The sequence below is a fragment of the Rhea americana genome, unplaced genomic scaffold (genome assembly GCF_003343005.1).
Source record: "Rhea americana isolate MKP2758 unplaced genomic scaffold, rheAme1 scaffold_0, whole genome shotgun sequence".
Taxonomy (NCBI): Eukaryota; Metazoa; Chordata; class Aves; order Rheiformes; family Rheidae; genus Rhea; species Rhea americana.
This window is the reverse complement of record NW_028185037.1, coordinates 11,682,936-11,702,553: the sequence shown is the minus strand read 5'-3', so window position 1 is coordinate 11,702,553 and position 19,618 is coordinate 11,682,936. Positions and strand designations below refer to the sequence as shown.

At 35.9% G+C, this 19,618-nt stretch overlaps 1 protein-coding gene across 1 annotated transcript in view; it reads left to right on the top strand.

The window, feature by feature from the left end:
• The window catches only part of MRPL13 (mitochondrial ribosomal protein L13), a 35,704-nt gene that overhangs the window by 13,089 nt on the left and 2,997 nt on the right, over positions 1-19,618 (top strand). Inside the window, exons 4-5 of the mRNA XM_085313549.1 lie at positions 1,982-2,068; positions 3,544-3,665. Of these exons, the coding sequence (XP_085169675.1) occupies positions 1,982-2,068; positions 3,544-3,665 (209 nt within the window). The remainder of the gene's footprint in view (positions 1-1,981; positions 2,069-3,543; positions 3,666-19,618) is intronic.

The following is a 19,618-nucleotide window of genomic DNA, read 5'->3' as shown; positions in this document are numbered from 1 at the left end:
TGATGTTCTGCTGCAGGTTAGGTGCATTGACCAGTGGCTGTAAAGGATATATAAAGTCATTTGGGGGCTTTGCTCCCTGTCTCTTGCCTCTGCTGTGAGTTACTGGCACAGGGATCGTGCCTGCCCAAACCCACTATCTGGCAGTGAAAAAGAGTGTCTGCTTCGTATGAAKGTGATTTTTTTTCTACTTATGCAGACCTTGTTATGCAGATTCTTGTGTATGTGAGGAGGGGATAGGCGGCCAAATCAGTCTCTGAATGGCGTGGAAGTTGGCAGACTGCTCGAAGTAAACCTTTGCTTGTGTTTACTGAACTAAGCATACCTAACTACAGGTACTGTTATTGAATAGCTGATTATCCATGTTTCATTCTCCAAATCCTGCTTTCATGTTAGTGTACRGTCCCCTGAGGTTGTCAATTCTGCAGTGACTGTACACTGTAAGAAGTATTTCTTCATTGTTTAACTTGTACCTACAAATCACTCATTCTTTTCCAGTATGACTTTAATAGGCACCTTTTTACAACTGAATTGTTCCCTTTGTAATAGAACTAGAAAAATCAGCTCAGCTTCAGCAGGCAGAAGGAGCTGCAACCCAAATAGACCAGCAGTTCATCTGGGTCATAGACCTGTTCCAACACCTRTGGTTCATGCTGCAGAGGAAAATGAAAAATCTGGCACAAACATCTGTTTTTTGAAGAATTTGAATATTTAACAATGTAATTATTGTCTGTTAAGTTCTCTCTCAAACCTGTGAATGGCCAAATGAAAACCATTGAGACCAAACTATCTGAATGTTTGCTAGCTTGAGAATCCAAGTAGAAATGCTCACAGGTTTAAGAACCTGCACTTCTCATGAATTTCAAACACTTAGCCATTCTATCTTTCAGATGTTAAGGACTGCATGTTTCCAGCTGGGAACTCAATGTTAGTGAATGTTTCTAAAAATGTTGGTTTAATTGATTTAATTAATTTTATAAATGCAATTTTATTTAAATTTATTAAAACAACTTTGTTCAATACACTTTTCAAAATATCCAGATGCAGTACATTTTGTGCTTAATATCCTGCATTTCAGCATGGGTTACTGACAACAGTGCACTAAGCATGGTTACACAGCTCCTGATTTGGAGCTGGGTTATGTCTGGCTGGCTTGGAGCATGGGCAGAGCAGGCTTGCTTGTGTATGTAATTACATGTAGATCTACCCCTAAAAGACTTKCTGTTCTTCATAGAAACCTTATTTTGTCTCCTACAATCTGTGCACCTTGTTTTATGTCAAAAAAATGTTCCCCTTATGGATGAAGTCCATAGCACTGAGTTTCTTGTTTACAGTGCAGATTTCTATAACAGGATCCAAGACAAATCRTACTAAACTGTGTTGCTTTTCTGTAAGCATCATCTGTTGTAAATGTACAAATTCTGTTCACTGCTGATGCTCAGAAGTGAGATCAACCATCTGGAACTAATAGTAAGGGAATAATTTATAATTGCTTATAGTATGTTCTTGAGGCAGTGCTTTTGTATGTCAGCTTAGCTTAAGATATGATACATTAATTACATAGAAACATCAAACACAAGTTATAATAGACCCAGAGAATACCTGGTGACTTTGTTACAAGGTAATTTTTTTCTCAATAATGTATCTATAAGCAGGTAATAAAGGTACCAGTGTGGTGGAGTTGCTACAGACTTATCGATACTTAGGCAAATCTAAGGGTTCTAGTTAGTAATCGACAATACTAAATATAATTCTCAACTTTCTAAGCTGACATTTTTTATACGACTGATCTTGTTGGGAGAGTGTTCCCTTACCCAGAACAGCATGTGTAGAGCGTCTTCAAAATGTGGTACTAGGGTTCTTCAGCATGGAAGAAGTCGACTGAGAAGAGGTTCAGAGTCTAAAGGGAAACATTTCTTTTACCTTTGTTTCTAGACTTTCTCATGTATATATATATTTTTTTTACCATTTTCTCTTTCCTCAGATTGTTAAACTGACTGTTTATAGAATGCTTCCAAAAAACCTTCAGAGAAGAACTATGATGCAGAGGTTGCACCTGTTCCCAGATGATGTGAGTCAGTAGTTATGAAGAGCTACCTTTCCATTCTTGTTTGCTTTGGAGGGGAAGAGGGGCAGGTTAGCAGGAGCAAATCTCTTACTTGGCATAAGATAGATGAATTAAAAAAAAAAAAAAAAACAGGACACATTTTATATATGTGTATAAATACAGATATGCTCATACTTTATTATTTCACAAAATTGTGATGTGCCTGACAATTAGTCTTTTGAATTTAGGTTCAACATTTAGTGTGAAAAACAGTAGCGTCAATAAAATTTGGTGGACAGATTGATTTGCTTACTCTGCAGTAATAGTTATAACAGAAGATTCATGTCTACTAAAAGCCACAAAATGAAGATTTCACAGGTTATGTCTGGCTTCTAAAAGTACATGAAAATAATGAAAACTTTGACTTGCAGCTTCCCCAAGCATGCTTTTCTGAGAGAAAAAGTTTTTAGCAAATTCTGAAGCATAATGCCTTTATACAGGTAGGGATTTGAGCCACATCTTCTCCAGCATGGGTATTTGTAAGAATATTCCACTACCCAGGGAGGCTACCCAGTAAGATAGGGTTCATTTTTTTGTTGGCTGGATAAGGTGGTCAGTCTTTTCTGTCCAGTTTTAATGCTTTGTAATCCTATCACTTTTTTCCCTGTTTCTTTTACGGAAGAACTTACTTGATTTTCTTCTCACTACATTTGTGAGCCACTACACAGTACATTAAGTTCCCATAGCCAATAATCTATTAACCCTTTTTTCTTTTTTTAGAAGCAGACTTAMAATTTTCAAAGTAGTGGTGACTGTGATGCAGCATCTAGTACAGATGGCCTGGATCTCATTTCTCTTAAGCCTCTCTGCTTCCACCTTATCAATTCCACTGTTGTTGTCCTTGATTACTTGGCAGCACTGTTGGTGTTTATGTCCAGGCTTGATCTCCAAGGAATGTGTAACAGGGCTGCTTTTTTTTTTTTTTTTTTTTTTTTCCTGAAAATAAATATTCAATGTGAGATCTTAAATGTGAGAATTTTTTTCTGCATTTTTCTGGAGGTTTATAGGTGGTTTGAAATATACCATCAATTTGAATTTGGTGGTGTTTTTGTGACTGTTAGCTCTTTTCCATTAATGCCCATCTGCTGCTCAGTTCTTCTGAGAATCRTGAATCATAAATTTTGATACATAAAATTGTAGGTAAGGATTGAAGATAGCTTTTTAAAACTATTTTGCAGGTGTTTATTTTGAGGACGCCGTATATTTTGTGTCTTCAAATGCCAGTGAAACTAGTTGTGTTGAAGTTGTTAGCACCAAGTATGTAAAGTAAGTTGAATCATTTAGTGCAGAATTGGAACTAGTGACTGACTTTATGTGAAAAATATGGCATATACATAAATTAATACTTATTTAATGTTTTTTCTTTAGTGCCTTTGTGCTGTGCAAAAGATTTATTTGTTATCAAGCAGATAGCTAAGACTGTGCTTCCCCCACCTTAGGTTATCCCAGAAGATATACAGAAAAATCTTGTGGAAGAGCTTCCTCAGCCACGTGCAGTGCCTAAGAGGTTAGATGAATATACGCCAGAAGAAATTGCTGCCTTTCCAATGGTTTGGACTCCGTAAGTATCTTAGATTTTTGAAAAGGAAACATGACTGAATATGTAATGTATTGGCCTCTAACAATATGAGTAAGAAAAAAGTAGTTATTTATCTCTTAAAGTCATGTTTTTTTGGAGGGAGGAAGCAAAGAATTGCCACTTTCTTCTTACTTCTGAAAAGCTCCTGAAAATGGTATTCTCAACTTTACTTTGTCAAAGTGTAGTTGAGTAAATGCTTACTCACTTACTCTCTTTGAGCTATGAGTATGTGCTCTATAGTATGTAATTATTAGSTATAGCCAAAGGAAACCCCACGTGGTTCTGTGAGGACGTAATTCACATAAAGTCATCTTTCAATTTGYTAATAAAGTGGGAAAGAGTTCTGCCAAATCAGACCTTGGAGCATGGATCTTTGGCAGGGTACTCACCTATATGTTTATTTTGATAAGTACTTTCTTTTCAGTATGCAAAATCAGTTCCATAGTATTTGTTTGAAATATGAATGATGGGGTTTTTTTAATAGCACCAAATGCAACACTAAGTCAACTTGTTAGTGAAAATAATGTATTGCATTCATGACACTTTCTGATTAGTACCAGTGTGATTTTCTTGTCTTCATTCTGAGAGTCATGTTTAGGATCTCATTGTGGTAGACATCAGAAATGAATATAAAGTATGCCCCTTTCCCTGAATATTGTAGTCAAATTCAAGAAGAAATGTAATAAGYAAGGAACTGGGCAGAGCTGTAAATAGGTTAACACCGATACCACCTTGATGATCTTGAATAATGTGTTTGGTTAAGTACAAGTGATTTTTTTTATTCCACAAAGCTGTTAATATCTTCTAATTTTCAAGCATTCTATCTTCATTTAGATTTGTGTTACTATAGTAGTTTTTAAAAGGTGATTGAATTTCTGCTTCTCTTTGTCCTGTAAAAGAAAAGTGTTCCTGCATACCTATTTGTACAGTGATCCTAGAGAACAGTCCTGGTATAAGCCTCAAGTGGTATCTCATCCTTTTGAGTAGTCCCATTGAACCAGGCATTAACTGTATGTTGGCAGAGGTCAGCTGCTGAAACAGTAGTGCTTTATCCCATGAGTCTGCCTAAGATACAATCTCTCAAGTGTCTTGATAGCTGAATGATCRCTTGATCTTCTTAAGATCAGTAGAACTTAAAAGTAGAACTTTGCAGAATTGAACCCTTTGCATTTTATTGTGAGTATTTAACAGGTTTGGTGCAAATTTTCAGGTCTGGCTGATTTTAGAACAGCATTGGAGAGGAGTATGTGGTAATTAGGAGGTTTAGATTTCTAGCTAGTAAAGACTAGATAGTAGCAAGATTGTACAGTAGAAAAAAATATTATACAATTCAAAAACCAGTAACTGTTTCAAACAAAGGAAGGCTTTAAATACAAAGAAAGGGGGAATGGTGTTTTAATTAGGAAAGTAAAGTTTATCTGGAGGAACAAAATAAAATTTGAATTAATGAAGTGAAGGGGAATTTCACACTATAAGTTTCACAGTAGGGGAGGAGGTTAAAATTTATATTAAAGCTTTTTTTTCTTTTAAGTAAATGAAACATTTTAAAACATAATGTATATTTTCTGTATTATAAAGCACATACAAATAATGTGTATTTTCTGTATTATAAAGCACATACAAATAGTGCTTTGCCCTCCGTGAACTGCAGAGATCAATTGACAAGAGATGGAACTCTTCCAAAGGATAAAATAAATGGACACTTGAGAAGGATTTACTTGTAATTCAAAAGAAAGGTGTGCGCACAGTTGCTTTTATATACCAACAGGCTCTCACTGCTCAAGCCAGAGAGAAACAATTAAGAAATCTCAGTCATAAATATTACAGATGTCTGTATCTGTTTCACATGTATTTATAGGATTTGTATTCCTTTCCAGGGAAAATGGAGCAACGTTCCATTGATTCTATTGGTTTTAGTGACATTTCTTAATGTTAGTAGGCTTTTGCTTGTAAATCCTCATAATAGCTTGAGAAAGTAGACTAGACGAATGTCCTAGACTTAAGTAAAAGAACTGAGTAGAACTCTGTGTTTATATATAATATATATTTATGCTTGCACATCCACACAGTATTCATACTGAATTGCGCTGATGCTAAATGTTAAAAATGGGGTATGAAACCTTTCATTTACGGAATATTTTTCCTCTGCTTTGAGTAATTAAACTTAGTGAAACATGAGATATCATGAGGGTCTACATTATGTGACTATTAAAGATGCACACCATTTTGCTCTTGTGTATTTGGATATTTGCCTTGTCTGGTAGTCAACGTACCAGTGCTGAGTAAACGTTTTAAGTGGATTCCAAAAAAAGGAAATGTAGGTCCATAAATGACAATTAAATATGATTCTCTAAAGGTGACTCCTGACCCAGGAAGTCCTAAATATTACTGTGAACTTATCCTATTTTTTTTATTTCTTTTCCCTGTGACTCTGTTACGGAGCTGATGGAACTTTGATGCAAACTAGAATGGCAGATCTTACATCTGTTTATTAAACAAATGAATAGTTGCTCATCAGTCTAGAAAGTTTCCAGCAGCCCTTTGATGATAAAATTTGAAATGTATTAATGTCTTAATACTCTGCTTCCTTTAAATGTCAAACCTGAATAACTGCAAGTATTAAGCAAGCAGACTAGAGTTTTGATCCGGAGTCTGCCAGATGATTAATACAGATGACTTGTGCTCTTCCGTTCATTTTCAGTATGTAGAATTTAATATATTTTTGGTAAAGAAAGTTTAAACATCTGGTGAATGTTGTATGGAGGGCACTTACAAGGAGTATGCAAAAAAGAAAAAGAGCATGTTTGTTTAGGCATCCGAATCCAGACACTCTGTTGTGATATAGTGCTTGCTTAATGTGGGTTGACTTAGCCTTTGCTGTTCTAAAATGGGGAAAGGACACRGACAGCTTAAAAAGAAGAGGATTTATGAAATTATTTGTGTTGTACCATGATCTTCCTGTGTTATCGTGAATGTGGGTCATGCTTTTAAACACTGCTTCAAAAATCAAGTGTCCTTAGGCTCCTAAGTGATTCTAAAATAAATTCTGTGCAGAAGTAGAATAATGTGAGGCATATTAGTATAGCCACACCTGTAATGGAGCTAAGCCCCGTAATGCCTTAAACAAGACTAATAGGTATCATCTGTTTTCTCACCCTTTCTTCAGGGTGGAAACAAGTAGATTGGTTTTGGCTTTTTTCAGATATGCACGTTGCTATTTTGTTTTTTAAAAAGGCAAGATTATCCCCTCTACTGGATGGAGTGGAAAATGCTGAGATCCTTTTGCCTGTAGCTTCTATGAGATTAATTCGGACACTACAGAAAAGTCAAGAATTCTACAGTGCATTAAAGTTGATAAACTTCACATGCTGTAATATACTCTCATATAATAAACTTTAGTACCAACACTCATGAAGATTGTTATATGAAACAACTGAACTGTTCCTATTAAACAGGAATCTGGCAGTTAACTTGAACTAGCTAATTGAGAGTGTCACTGCTGTTGAAGGGAATGGTGCTGCACTGCCAGATTCGGAAATGCTTTCCTTTGCACTCCTGCACTGCTGTAGTCTTGCTGGAGTTCATCTTAGTGCTAGGCCACCTTGATTGTGTTGACAGATAGCCCTRTATGTTAGGGGATAAGTAAACCTTGATTCCATCTAATTTAGTCGTTGCTGTCAATCTAAGTCTCCTAATAGCTTCATGTTAGCATTGAGCAGACTACTTGAGCATGTTGATTCTTGGGAAAATCTGCAAGTAGGAAAACTCTTCTGAAGCTAGAATTCCCTTCCGCATTTGTTGGAGGCATTCGCTGAGAGGAATCCAAAGAAYTGAGTAAAAGTGTACCCATTTTTCCTATTTCTCTGCTCTGTAGGGTCGTCCTCATAGACGTTTGAAAAATGCTATCTGTGTACAGTGTGATGTGTGAGTTTTCTTTTTTTTTTCTTCTTCTTTTTTTTTTTTTTTTTAATCCCTGGCAGTCATGGAGGTTGAGGAGTGCTTTTCACAAGAGAGACATAAAGGCTTACCTGACTGGTTGACTGCCATATCTGCTGCTGCCTTAGAAGCCCTGCAGTTGCAGCAGATTTGGTGCTTTCAACAGAGGAGACGATAGTGCTTTTTCTGTAGGACAGTGGGGTAACTCTTAAGTGGGTGTTCTGGTGAGAAGAAGCAGGGAATAGGTGGACCGAGGTGTGAACATAATAGAAGCTCTGCAACAAAAGAGCRTTAGAAGACAAATTAATACTAGAGTTAGTGGGCTATGAGCAGAACAGGGAGAAAGAGAGGAAAAATTTTAGGGCTTTCTCTGAGGGGAGAGACTGAGCCAGAAATTTTCCTTCAGTCACCTATTCTAGCAGGGACCTGTTTTGAAAGCAAGTGGACATTCCTAGCACTGCAGCCGTACCTTTGCTTTATACAACTCTTGGATTCTAGTCCTATTTTCTTCTCTGCACTCAGGGATTGGTAAGTCCTTGTACAGAGGTTAAGAATGAAAATGAGTATCTACCATCTCYCTGCTAGCCATAGGGCTCGTCACTGTACTCAGCATTGCGATCTCAGCTTCTTGTCTTGGCCTGCGCTCAGACTACTTTGGGTGTCAGATACTAGTGTCAACTAGATAAATTTTAATTTAACATTCTGCTCACTTCTTGATGCTGGACAGAGTTTCTAATTTGAAGTAATGAGATCATAATGCTTTTCCCTTTTTCCTAACAGAGAGAGTCTAATATATTATGGTGATTCTACAATATTCACAATGTTACAGCAACAGGAATAGAGCAGCTTAGTTGTGAAATAAAAAATATGGAATTGAGCAAGTTTGTAAAGTAACTTTCTGATTTGATAAGTAGAGCACAGAAGAAGCCTATAAAAAGGAATTTAAAGTGAATTGTAATGGTAACTGTTCTCAGATTAGATTGCCAGCTGGAATGTCTGATAATAGACAGTTTTGCATTGACAGCAMTAGAAGAAATGCAGTAGGACTACCCAGCTATAATAGGCTCTGCTGTGCTCTGAACTTTATTAGTGTGTGTGAGCTCATGGAAGAATTAGTGTTTGTATTATTGCTTTGAGAGACAACAGAAGCAACAAAGGTTTAAGCATTTACGTATTCTTTAATGTTTATAGAGTAAAAGATTTATTTAAAAATGAGTCTAAAATGGAATAAAATATTGTAGGCAGATTTGTTCAACAAACTGAAGAGACGCTAATTAAAATATGATTATATAAGTCTGATATTCTTTACAACTTGTAATGCAACAAAAACCTCAACCATCTAGCCTGATTTTTTTTTTTTTTGAAAGCATTTTATCTGTGAAGGAAACATCAGTTGTTTCATAGCAAATATTCTCAAGACCCAGTAGATCTTGAAATACAAATATTGCAGGAACGTATGTGTATCTCCAAATGCAAAACTGACTTTCTGTTAAGTTCCTAGTCATTTTATGATTTTCCAACTGACAATTGCCCAGAAGATTGTAGAGGCCTGATACCTGCAGCCTTGGAGGTGTCCAGAAGTTGACTGGATGAGTCCTTGAGCAGCCTGATCTAATGCTGGAGATGATCCTGCTTTGAGTGTGGGAGAAGTTGGAGCAGATAGCTTCTGTGGCCCTTTCCAACCTAAATTATGCTATGATTCTGTATATATATATATAATGAAAGTAAACAAGCATACATAGTAAAACAGATGAAAATTTTAATAAGCCATGTTTAAAAAGCCAAAAACATATGTTTTCAATAGTGTTAGGTCGATTTGTCTTTTCCTCTGGCTTTATTTGTTAGTCTGTACTGGAACCTTAAAAGTCTGGGTGAGAACATACRGCACTGAAATGAGTAGCCTTTCCTTGACTCTGTGTCTGCATGTGAACTGCATTTGGGGTATCGAAAGGCTGTATGTTTATTGTTGTATGTGTTTTGGACTGTGAGTTTCTGCAGGGCCCATAGTTAGCTTCTAGCAGTAGGAGTAGTGCCTACAATAAACAGAAAATGAAGGATACAGAAAGACTCTAAAACTCACCTCTTCTTCATGTGGTTTGAATAAGTCATTCTGACTTACGTGATTTTTGTCTATCCTCCACTAAATTTCACACCTGCTGACTACTGTACTTGACAAGGGGTAGAAGTTCAAGAGAATTAAATTCTTGTGAGCATGATAAAAAAAAAAAAAAAATAGGGAGCCAATTTGAGAAAGAATCTCTGGGACATGTGGCTTTTTTTTTTTTTTTTCTCCCTAACAAAACAAGATCAGCTAATATTAGCTCTTTAAAGATAGCTATATCTTTTGGTGGAAAGGTTCAAATGAAAAGCATAGTTTGATTAAAAGTACTTAAAGACCTAAAATACAGGGAAATGCTATTGTATTGTTAAAATTAATGTTTAAGTTTTTATGTCAAAGCTTATACCTAAGAAACTTAGTCACAGTAGAAGAAATAGAATGTAGCCCACTGAATATAAACTGGTCAAAATACAGATATAAAGGTAAGGTGCATGGAAAAAAGTTACTAATGTTGCGAAGAAATAAACCTTTTTCTCTTAATATGAAGTAATATGCAAATAATTGCCTTCTGAAAGTAAAAATAACGCATTCAACATTGCTGGTGATCTCATTGGAATTTTACTTATGTTTTCTATTGAAGTAACTCTATATTTTTTAGGGCTAATTTTCTGGTAATAGGAATCTGACGCACTATAGACAAATATACAATATCAAAGTYGACCACTAAAACGGAGAAATATTTTTTTAGTAAAAACAGAGGTCCAATGTGAAAACCTAGCAAATAGCTTGTATTTTTTGGAACTTATGGCCACATCAAGTTGGATCCTGCTCCATGAAAACAGAGAATTCAATGTCAAAATATTTCCCGTGAGAGACATTTCCTTTTTCCCCTAACCTGAACCAGTTGACTTCCCAAACTGTACAAAGCTTACCTCTTAGATCCTTGATGGAGAGGTCTGAAACAACTGTGGTGCGAAAATGTGTAGGTTCAAGGAAGTTGAAGTTACATTACCTCTATCCAGATGAGTTTAGAGGGGAGGGAGAATCAAAAACTTGCTCCTTTGAGTTTGATTTGTGGCTTCTKACTGTGAATGAATCTGTTATTTTAAGTTTTTTCAGGGTTTCAAACAGAATGTTTCTAATGAGAGCTTTAAACAAAAACCATAATTGAATTCTCCAGGCAGATATGACTAAAAGGACAATTCTGTTTTTGCTTCTAAAAGCAAGGATAGATCAGATTTACATCAATGTAAAWTTTCCCAGTACAGAATATCTGAAAATTCTCCTTCTGACTATTTATAGACGGCGCTCTTTTAAAGGCAGGAAATTGCTTTTGAAGGTGTAGTTTAAAATCACTTAAATCAGAATGTTACCAAATATATAGAAAGACAACTTTGTGTTGTTCCAGGCTACCTTCCTGAGAGTTTCCCATAAGGAAATAAAGCAAGAGTCCGATTTCTAGGAGTGCCTAGAGTTTGTTGCTGGTGTGTATATGGAGTGCCTTATTCTGCTGCCAGGCTTAACAGGAGCTCTCCACGGGCCTCTCCATAGGTCAGACAGTCTCTTGCTTGTCTTCCTGGGGGAAGGGAGGAGGGAGTCATTAAATGATTCTGATAGTTTTAAAACTTTATGTATTATAAACTCTGAAATTTAATTTAAGAAAACCAAATACATTTTTAATGTTTATTTTTTCTGAGTAACTTACCTGATTTTCTAGCCCGCTTCTCTACATCTTGCTTTGAGGGAGAGGGTGGCAGAGACTAGACTGAAGGCAGAATTTGTTTCAGGTGAGCAGAGTCCTAGTTATGACAAGCAAAGTCTCAGCTGTGGCACTGTTTGTTCCCCATATGCTGAGCAACAGGACACTTCAGTACCCTGTTGCAGGCAACAGTGACAGGCAGTTTAACTTTATGAAGTTCTTGATCTGCTGATTTCATCAGATAACATTACAGGAAGCCAACACAAAAGGACACTTGCAGTTAATAAAACAAAAAAAAGCGTAAAATGCTTTTTGTTCTACAAGGAACAAAGTATGAGATATAAGTGAAAAATCACTATGAGATGCATAAAATACAAATCACTGTGAGATATATGAGATATAAATGAGGACCGTTACTCGAGCTATCTGAGGAATCTCAGAAAGCAAGCTGTGAAGATCTCGGCCAAAGATGGTAGGGTCTTGAGCTACTTTTTAAGGACAATTTCAAGTTTATATATGAGTGTTTAAAAGTTCTATGCTGAAACAAACATATTCCTCTAGTCATTTTCTTAATTGCTTTTTAGTTGCAAACTGTGTCTGTGTTCTTTGGGTTTTGAACTGTATATGTAAAACACCTCACACAGTAGTGTTTTGGCTCTTCCTTGGGCCTTGGGGTATTTCTGTAGTAGAAATAAATACTGTTTCTCCAGCTTGTGTGCTTTTCCATACTCTCACAAAGCAGGGTTGGTATGTGTCAGCATGCAGAGAAGAAATGGCCAACACAAACTTTTTTTTTTTTTTTTTTTTTTTAAGATTTGAGCAAGTCCACTTTTTCCTAAAAACAGAAACTAGAGAGACAGAGAAAAGGTTATGCTGCCAATATAACACAGTTCTGTTCCAACATACTCTTTGAGGATGGAAGTTCATTTTCTTTGGCTTTTTTTTTTTTCCCCCCTCAATAGGAATTCCAGTAACTAACTGGAAATCATTAACCCCCATTACAATTTATAAACTATCATTGGTACTTTTTTAGCGGTAGGTACATTTAAAAAATGACGATTTCATGYAGAATTTATCTTAACAGAAAACCAAAACTGAGTCTCATATTGCAGTGTGCCAGAGCTGACTCTAAATTCCCATGGATAAAACGCTGCACAGTTAAGTACATATGAAGAAAACTGCTCTCGTCTGCAACATTAGGCTTTAACTGCAGRCAGCAGTTGGATAGTAAACTAAATGGCTCAGTGGCTTAATAATGTTAAAAATCTGACAAATCTACGTTTAAAGCATTTAGCCTATTAAAGTGAATTATTGCCTCTTCYCTAGCATACATAAAACACACCAGTGCAAGCGATTCCTAAACTCTTTACTGGGGGAAGCTTACATCGTAGCCAGGGTATTACTGAAGGTAAGAGATTTCATAAATGGCTAACTGGGTGCTGTGAGTTCAGCTGGCTGAAGAGGCTCTCAAAAAGAAAGATCTAAAGCTACTTTCCCCTCCAGCCCTAAAAATCTGTTGATCTCACATGTGAGAAAGTACGAACTACGTTAACGAGAACTTGACAAACAATGTGAGAGTGTATGCGAGACTGCTGAGCTACTTGCTCTGATGAAAATAAAATTAGATTTTTTTTATGAACGTTCTATAAACTTATAGTTACATTTACTTTTTTTTWATTATTATTTATTTATTTATAGTGGTGATTTTGTCTGGAAGGCACTTTGCCATTCCTGTACCAGCTTCTCTGTTTATATGATGAATATTGTTATTCTTTGGACAAAGTCAAGTGAACAGTGCTATTCTTTCTATGGCCCTACATTTTTAGTAGAATATATTTGATTTTTAAGATGTCGTCTAAAGGAAGACCCTTCCGCTTGCAAAAGGCATCGTTTGCTAAGATCCTGTTTCATATACGTTGTATTGATTTAACTTAAATAAGCTTATAAATGAAGTTCATGTAATCCAGGTCAAAATTAGTAAGGTTTAAGAATGGCTCATTACAATGTAACATAATCTGGCTGAAATCCCAGTATGATTCCTGAACTACTTAAAAGTTAGTCTCAAACCCAAGAATACCTAAATRCATATTTGCACTGTTATAAATAAATTGTTTTATGGGCACTTTTTTATTAAAATAGGTGAATTCTTTACACAGGAAAAGCCTGAGCTGTAGTTGAGGACCATAAAAGATTTATCTTAAGCTTTGCGTATACAATAAAAAGTTCATCATGATAGGTGTACTGGYGTAGCAGAGCCATCTTTTGTTAGTTCTGTTACAGTGGTTTATACCAGTTCTCCACGCTAAGTAATCTATTCTTGCAGAAATGCTTTTTAGCCACATAGTGGTCTGCATGAGAACTATAGCACTATGGAAGAGGTCCTTTTTTGTCCAAACTGAGCCACAGTTTAGAACAGGCCAGCGTGGTAGTTACTGGAAGTTTAATGATAGTTTAAATATCATTAGTTGTTTAATATCATTAGTTGTTTTCACTGATTATTTTGCCAGAGACCTAGAACTACTCTAGAATTGGAGGTATATCTTGAGTATAAAAAACAAATCATTTCCTCCCAGCCCCGAATTCAGTTTATATTTGAGCTTAACTGCCTAATTTGGTCTTACAGAAAATGATAGCCATGCCTGATCCTTGGGTTTTGATTTACTAGTGTGGTTAGTCAAACAAATGAAATGTGTTCAGAAATCCCCTTTAGCATATACCTTAACAGCTCTTAACTTTCACAGAATCACAAAATGGTTGAGGTTGGAAGGGACCCCTAGAGATCATCTAGTCCAACCCAAAGATACATGTTAGTGTATCTTTTCCTCCATCTGAGCTAGAGGCTGTTGTGCTTGAGCACCACAGTGACACAGTTAGGTTGCTTCTAGATTTAATTATGTCTGAAATTGCTAGAAGTCTTTTTAATGAACTCTATTCTACAGCCATTTTTATTATGCAGGAGAGCTAACTGTAAGAAAATTCGAAGCATGCTGCAAACTAGGTATTATTTTTATAAAAGTATATAGAAGCAACTCAATTGAAGTTTAAAGACAACTATTTCAAAAATGACGAGTTGTAATTATTAATACTTAGTAAGATGCTGACATAATACATCTTTACAAATTGGCTGTTCAGCCAAAGTCTGCTAAAACTCGCAAGCCTGCAAAGCTACGTTTTCATCATGGTCCTGTGTCCTCTGAAGCATGTACTACAACTTTGGCTCARCTTACGAAGTGTGCCTAAAAATAATACAGGTACTCCTTTTGTTTTGGAGTTTTCAGTACAGTTCAGTATAAAAGCCTGTCTTGTAAGAATGTCTGTAAAAATGAATCTTAAGATATTTGAAATTTTATGTTTATAATTACAAGTTAATCTTTAAAGAAGTATGCCAATGTAGACCACAGTTTCAATTCCATATGTATTATGTAGCAGTTTTGTACAAAAACAAATTAATTGAAACCTTTTAATACTGCAGAAGGTTAAAAAAAACACATATACAGTATTGTAATTTATTAAGAGTACATGAAAGATGTGGCTGTGGAGTTCGTTTGTGTTCAGTGTACTGTCATCAGTTAGCAATAAGGCCACATTCCTGTGACTATGATTTTCTTAAATGCGAAGATGACCATTACAGTAATGCAGATCTAATGTTTTTACTATTTCACAGTAACTGGATCAAAGACTGACTGAAGACAAGATGTTAAGTGGCATGATCTGTCCACAGGATCCTTTCACTAATTGGTCTTCATCTGTCATCTTCTGTTAGAAACCATGTTTTTTGTAAACCCACTTAGACACATTTATGAGCCAGTAGATAGCACTGGTTAACCACTTAATTACTTTTTAAGTAAGTCAGAAGTATTGTAAGACAATTTTAACTACATTTCTTTGGTTGAAAATCCRAAAAACACACAAATTTCTCCAAATTTTAGCCCTGTTGTAATTTAATATTTTTAAAATCTGTATAGGAAAATCATGCAGAGCTTCTGTAAAACTGCACACAGTTGTCCTGAAGGATTGCTCACTCAGCTGTGTAGAGAACTGTCCACTTTTGTGCAGGAAGGAGGTATATTTAAAAAAGAACTAACAAGAGTCAGTGGAAARAAGTCTCTCTCAGCAGCTGCTAGAGACTTAAAATCTTCTGGCATAAGTTAATCTTAAAACATTTTGATAACTGTGAGTTGTAAGACTGATAGTTTATTTTTGATAGATAACACATAAAAATGGGAATCCTACTAGGCATGAAATTTTTGAATTTACAAGTGATGTGGAGCATTGCACAGACTGTGATAGGAGAAGAGATGGATGTGCCTTTAACACAGGATGGCAGTCAACTTATTTCAGATTTTTAATGTCTGGAATTTTTTTCATCTTTGTGTCAGTTTATCTCTGTACAGCATTAATTAGTTAGCTTTCAGGCACTGACTGTTTACAGGGCTAACACAAGGCTAAATCCCTTCCGAACAGTCTGTCTTATTGGTAGTGAGATTGCAGAGTGTGCAGRGAACTCTGTCTCTTTGGGTCACCTTCTCCAGTGTTGAGATTGCCTGCAGGTGAAGAGAAAAATGCAGTTTGAGATCTTCAGAGCTTTCAAACCAGGTGTGCATTGCTGAGTCAGGAGCAGGCATTGACAGGCTACTTCTGCAATATTGATAGTCTTATTCCTTAGTAGAGGCAGCTTTACAAAAATTAGTTAGCAATCATGAATACATTCCTGCCACCACAGAAATGACTAACAACTCCATTAAATTTGGTCTTGTTTAAATTTCTTAAATATCTAGGACAATGCAACATATATATGATAAACCTGTTTTGAATAGATAGCTTATGGATATATGATTATTTTTAAAAAAATGAGAAGGCCATGTTTTCAAGTGGTATTTTATCAGCAGTGTGTGGCTTAAAACAGTCACAGGCATGTAACTTGTTCTTTGGAGAGAAGAAGGAAGAGCAAAATCTATTATCTATTATAGCATTACAGGGAATCCCACTGCATTTAGACATTCTAAGAAACAGTAAAGTGAGTTAAGATATGTAGTTTTGAAGAARTATTGAGTTACTAAAATGAAGAGAAAATATTTCTAAAATTACCCACTTAGTATATAAAGCAGTTATTTCACAGTCCTTTACAGCATTTCAGTCTTCCAATTATGTCATACATTACACTGGAGCCTCATTTATTTGAGGTAAGAAATGTTTTTCAACTGTCTGTTGTGGTAACTCTTAAAAAGTGATTCCCTCAAATAGAAATGAAGCTGTGAAGTTGGCTTATATATTTTGAAACTGAGGCAGAAACTAGAGTATATACTGGTGAATACTTAGATCTGGTCTTCACAAACAGAATGACATCCCCCTTTTGTTTTTGGTTTTTCTTTCCCCCGGAGGATGTTTTTGCTCCACTAAACGCTGCTAGGCAAGGGGAAACATCTTACTGGAATGTGCTGACAAGAATTTAATAAAGATGGCAAGTCTGTTCAGACTTGATGAAAATAAATATTCTCTCCAGGAGTTGAAAGTTGAATACATTTAACATTTGGAATGGGTCTGTGTCTTTTCTGTCCACTTTGGCAAGAGAAAACGCTTTACGAAGACCACATTTCACATCATGTAGAAGAAGAATATTGAATATTGCTGGGGTGGTTCTCATCATAGCCATAACTAATCGGTCCGTTTGGATTGTTAATTTGTAGTTGCAATCTGAGATTTTCAGAGACTGAGATCATTGCTTGATGAGCATTTCTTCTGGCAAAAAGGCAGGTTTTAAGTATCTTCCATCACTTTTCCTGCCTTTCTGTAGTCTGTTTTTTTTTAGCAACAGAATAAAGAGAATCAAGACACCATCCTATATTAAAAACAACCTTTTTTTCTTATGCAGCTGCAGAAACTGGTGTGCTTTGGGATTGATGGGAATTGTTAGGGAAGCTGCTGAAGTTATTCTTCTAAAGTATGTGGTCACCAAACTTCAGTCTTACTCAAGAAGTTCAAGCCCCTTTTGGAATAAATACAAATGGACCTTCACTTAAGGTACTCTGGGGAAGCCCTGCTTCTCTTCTTTGGCTTTAGAGATGGCTTGAAGAGACTTACCTCCTTAAACTAATTTGCCATTGTGAATTCTTTYTTCAGTGTCTTTCTGAATTTCACACACTGCTACATTTTATAAGTTGCCTCTTTGTGTTACAACAGACCAAATTCAGTTTGTTTTAAAATTAATGGTATCTGAAGCATCTGTACTCCCAATGTAGCATCTCCTACTTATCTTTTGAATATAAATTTGTTAATCTATTGGAATAGCTCTAATCTTGAGAGAGAATAAGTCAGATTTGTGTTTCAGTGAGATTTCACTAATTGCTCTAATTTTTATTCACTGTAAGTTACCTTAACTTACAGGGTGTCTTCAGAATCCCCTAAGTATAGCACATTATTTATGAAAGTTTAAATAGCTCATTTCCTTTGCTTCTTAGTTCCACCAACATTTTCAGTGTTTATTGTGAGTGTTGTAGATTCAGCCTTTGACAGTCTGTTCATAGATTRAGTTTTTGTACAGTCCACAATTAGCCTAAGATTTTCATTACATCCAAGTAATAGATATAGAAAGAATATCTGGATTTACAAAGCCTTACAGCAGGCTCAGGTCCTTTAAAATATGACTCTCTCTTAATTTTCTAAACAAGTTATCCCATTCCTCTCTGCTCTGCTCYGCAGAACATGTCAGTCTACATACTGCATATAGGGTCTTCGTGGGCCACAGATAGTTCGCAATTCCCTTTCCATATGATCTCTCTGTATTCACTAAGTGGCATGCTGGGAATAGCTTGTACTAGTAGACCAGGCAGAATTGGCTTCGCCAAGTGGCAGAGTACTCAGAAGACTCACCTTCATTTTCTATTAATATTTTATTCTGAATCTGTAGATACTTGGAATAAGAAATAAGTAGGCAAATTAGAAGTTTAGAACTTATGTTTTCTAATCTTGACATCTGTTTGACAGAATGATATAATATTTTAAAGACTTTTGGGGTAAAGATTTTCTTCATGATCTCATTTTCTATTTTGAAAATAATAGTAAGAGTTCAGTTTTGTTAATCTGCTATCAATTCTGTTTTCTCTTACGTTCTGCGTATACTTATTTTCCTGAGTAAATACTACCMAGAATTTCATCCTGCATGGTGCAGATCCTAGAGGTGTTGTGTTATAGGACCACAGTCCAGTGACAGAGGTAGAAAATACGCGATATTGTCAGAAAAGTTCTTCTTATTCATGCACATTSACTCTTGATATTTAATTGTACTGTTTTTCTGTAGAATGGATTAATATTTGCTGAAACTATTAGACTTAGCAGCTATCATTGGTCATTTTTTTTTATAAATACATTGACTAATCTGGGTAGGAAAACTTTACAGGGTATTGATTTACAAAGAGCTATGCTCAGATATATGTTTAAGAGAAATCAGATGATGAAATAGACTCAACCAGGCCTGGTGATGCCTCTAGAGATAACTTTAGCAGGTGCCCTAGGGTTTGATTTGGCTTTCTTTTTTCTCGAAGTGGGGAACAGAACAAAGGAGTTGATGCTTTAAATAGGCAAATCATCTTGGTCCATTTGATTTCTTGTGTGTTCAGGAATATAGGGCTGGCTTCCACGTGAAATGGCAGTTTATTCAATTCTATAGTGTTTTGGGAAGAAGAAAACACTAGCAGGTTCAGTGGGGACAACTAAGAATGTTTCATTTTCCATAGCAAAATTGATCTATGAACTGCACATGTGAACTTTTCTACTGCTTTGATTCAGTGGGAATTAACTATGAATTGTCAGAATTTTGCATCAACTGTATTCCTCTTATCAGCGAGTATGGAAAAATGTTGGCAGAACGTGAGAGATTTAAAATCTGTAATCAGAATCTGCTGCTTAGAGCCAGCTCTCTAGTTTCTTTTACTCAACTGCAAAGTCTTTGTTAAGGGAGGGAAATGAGAGGAATGGCATAATTGGACATTAAAGAGCTGATTTAATTTGCTGTTTTCCCTAGAACTTACTGGACTGTCTCTTAAAATGCTTTTTATGTACAGTTTAAAATGTTAGTGGGACAAACATTTTTTACATATTTTGGTGGCAGACATCTGCTACACAGATTTATGTTGCATATTTTTGGTGAACCCGTTATACTTCGCCTTTCAGCATTGATTTCAGAGATGCTGGTTACCTCATTCTGCCCTTTCCATCCCCTACTTCTTGGGGTCTGCTGTTAAC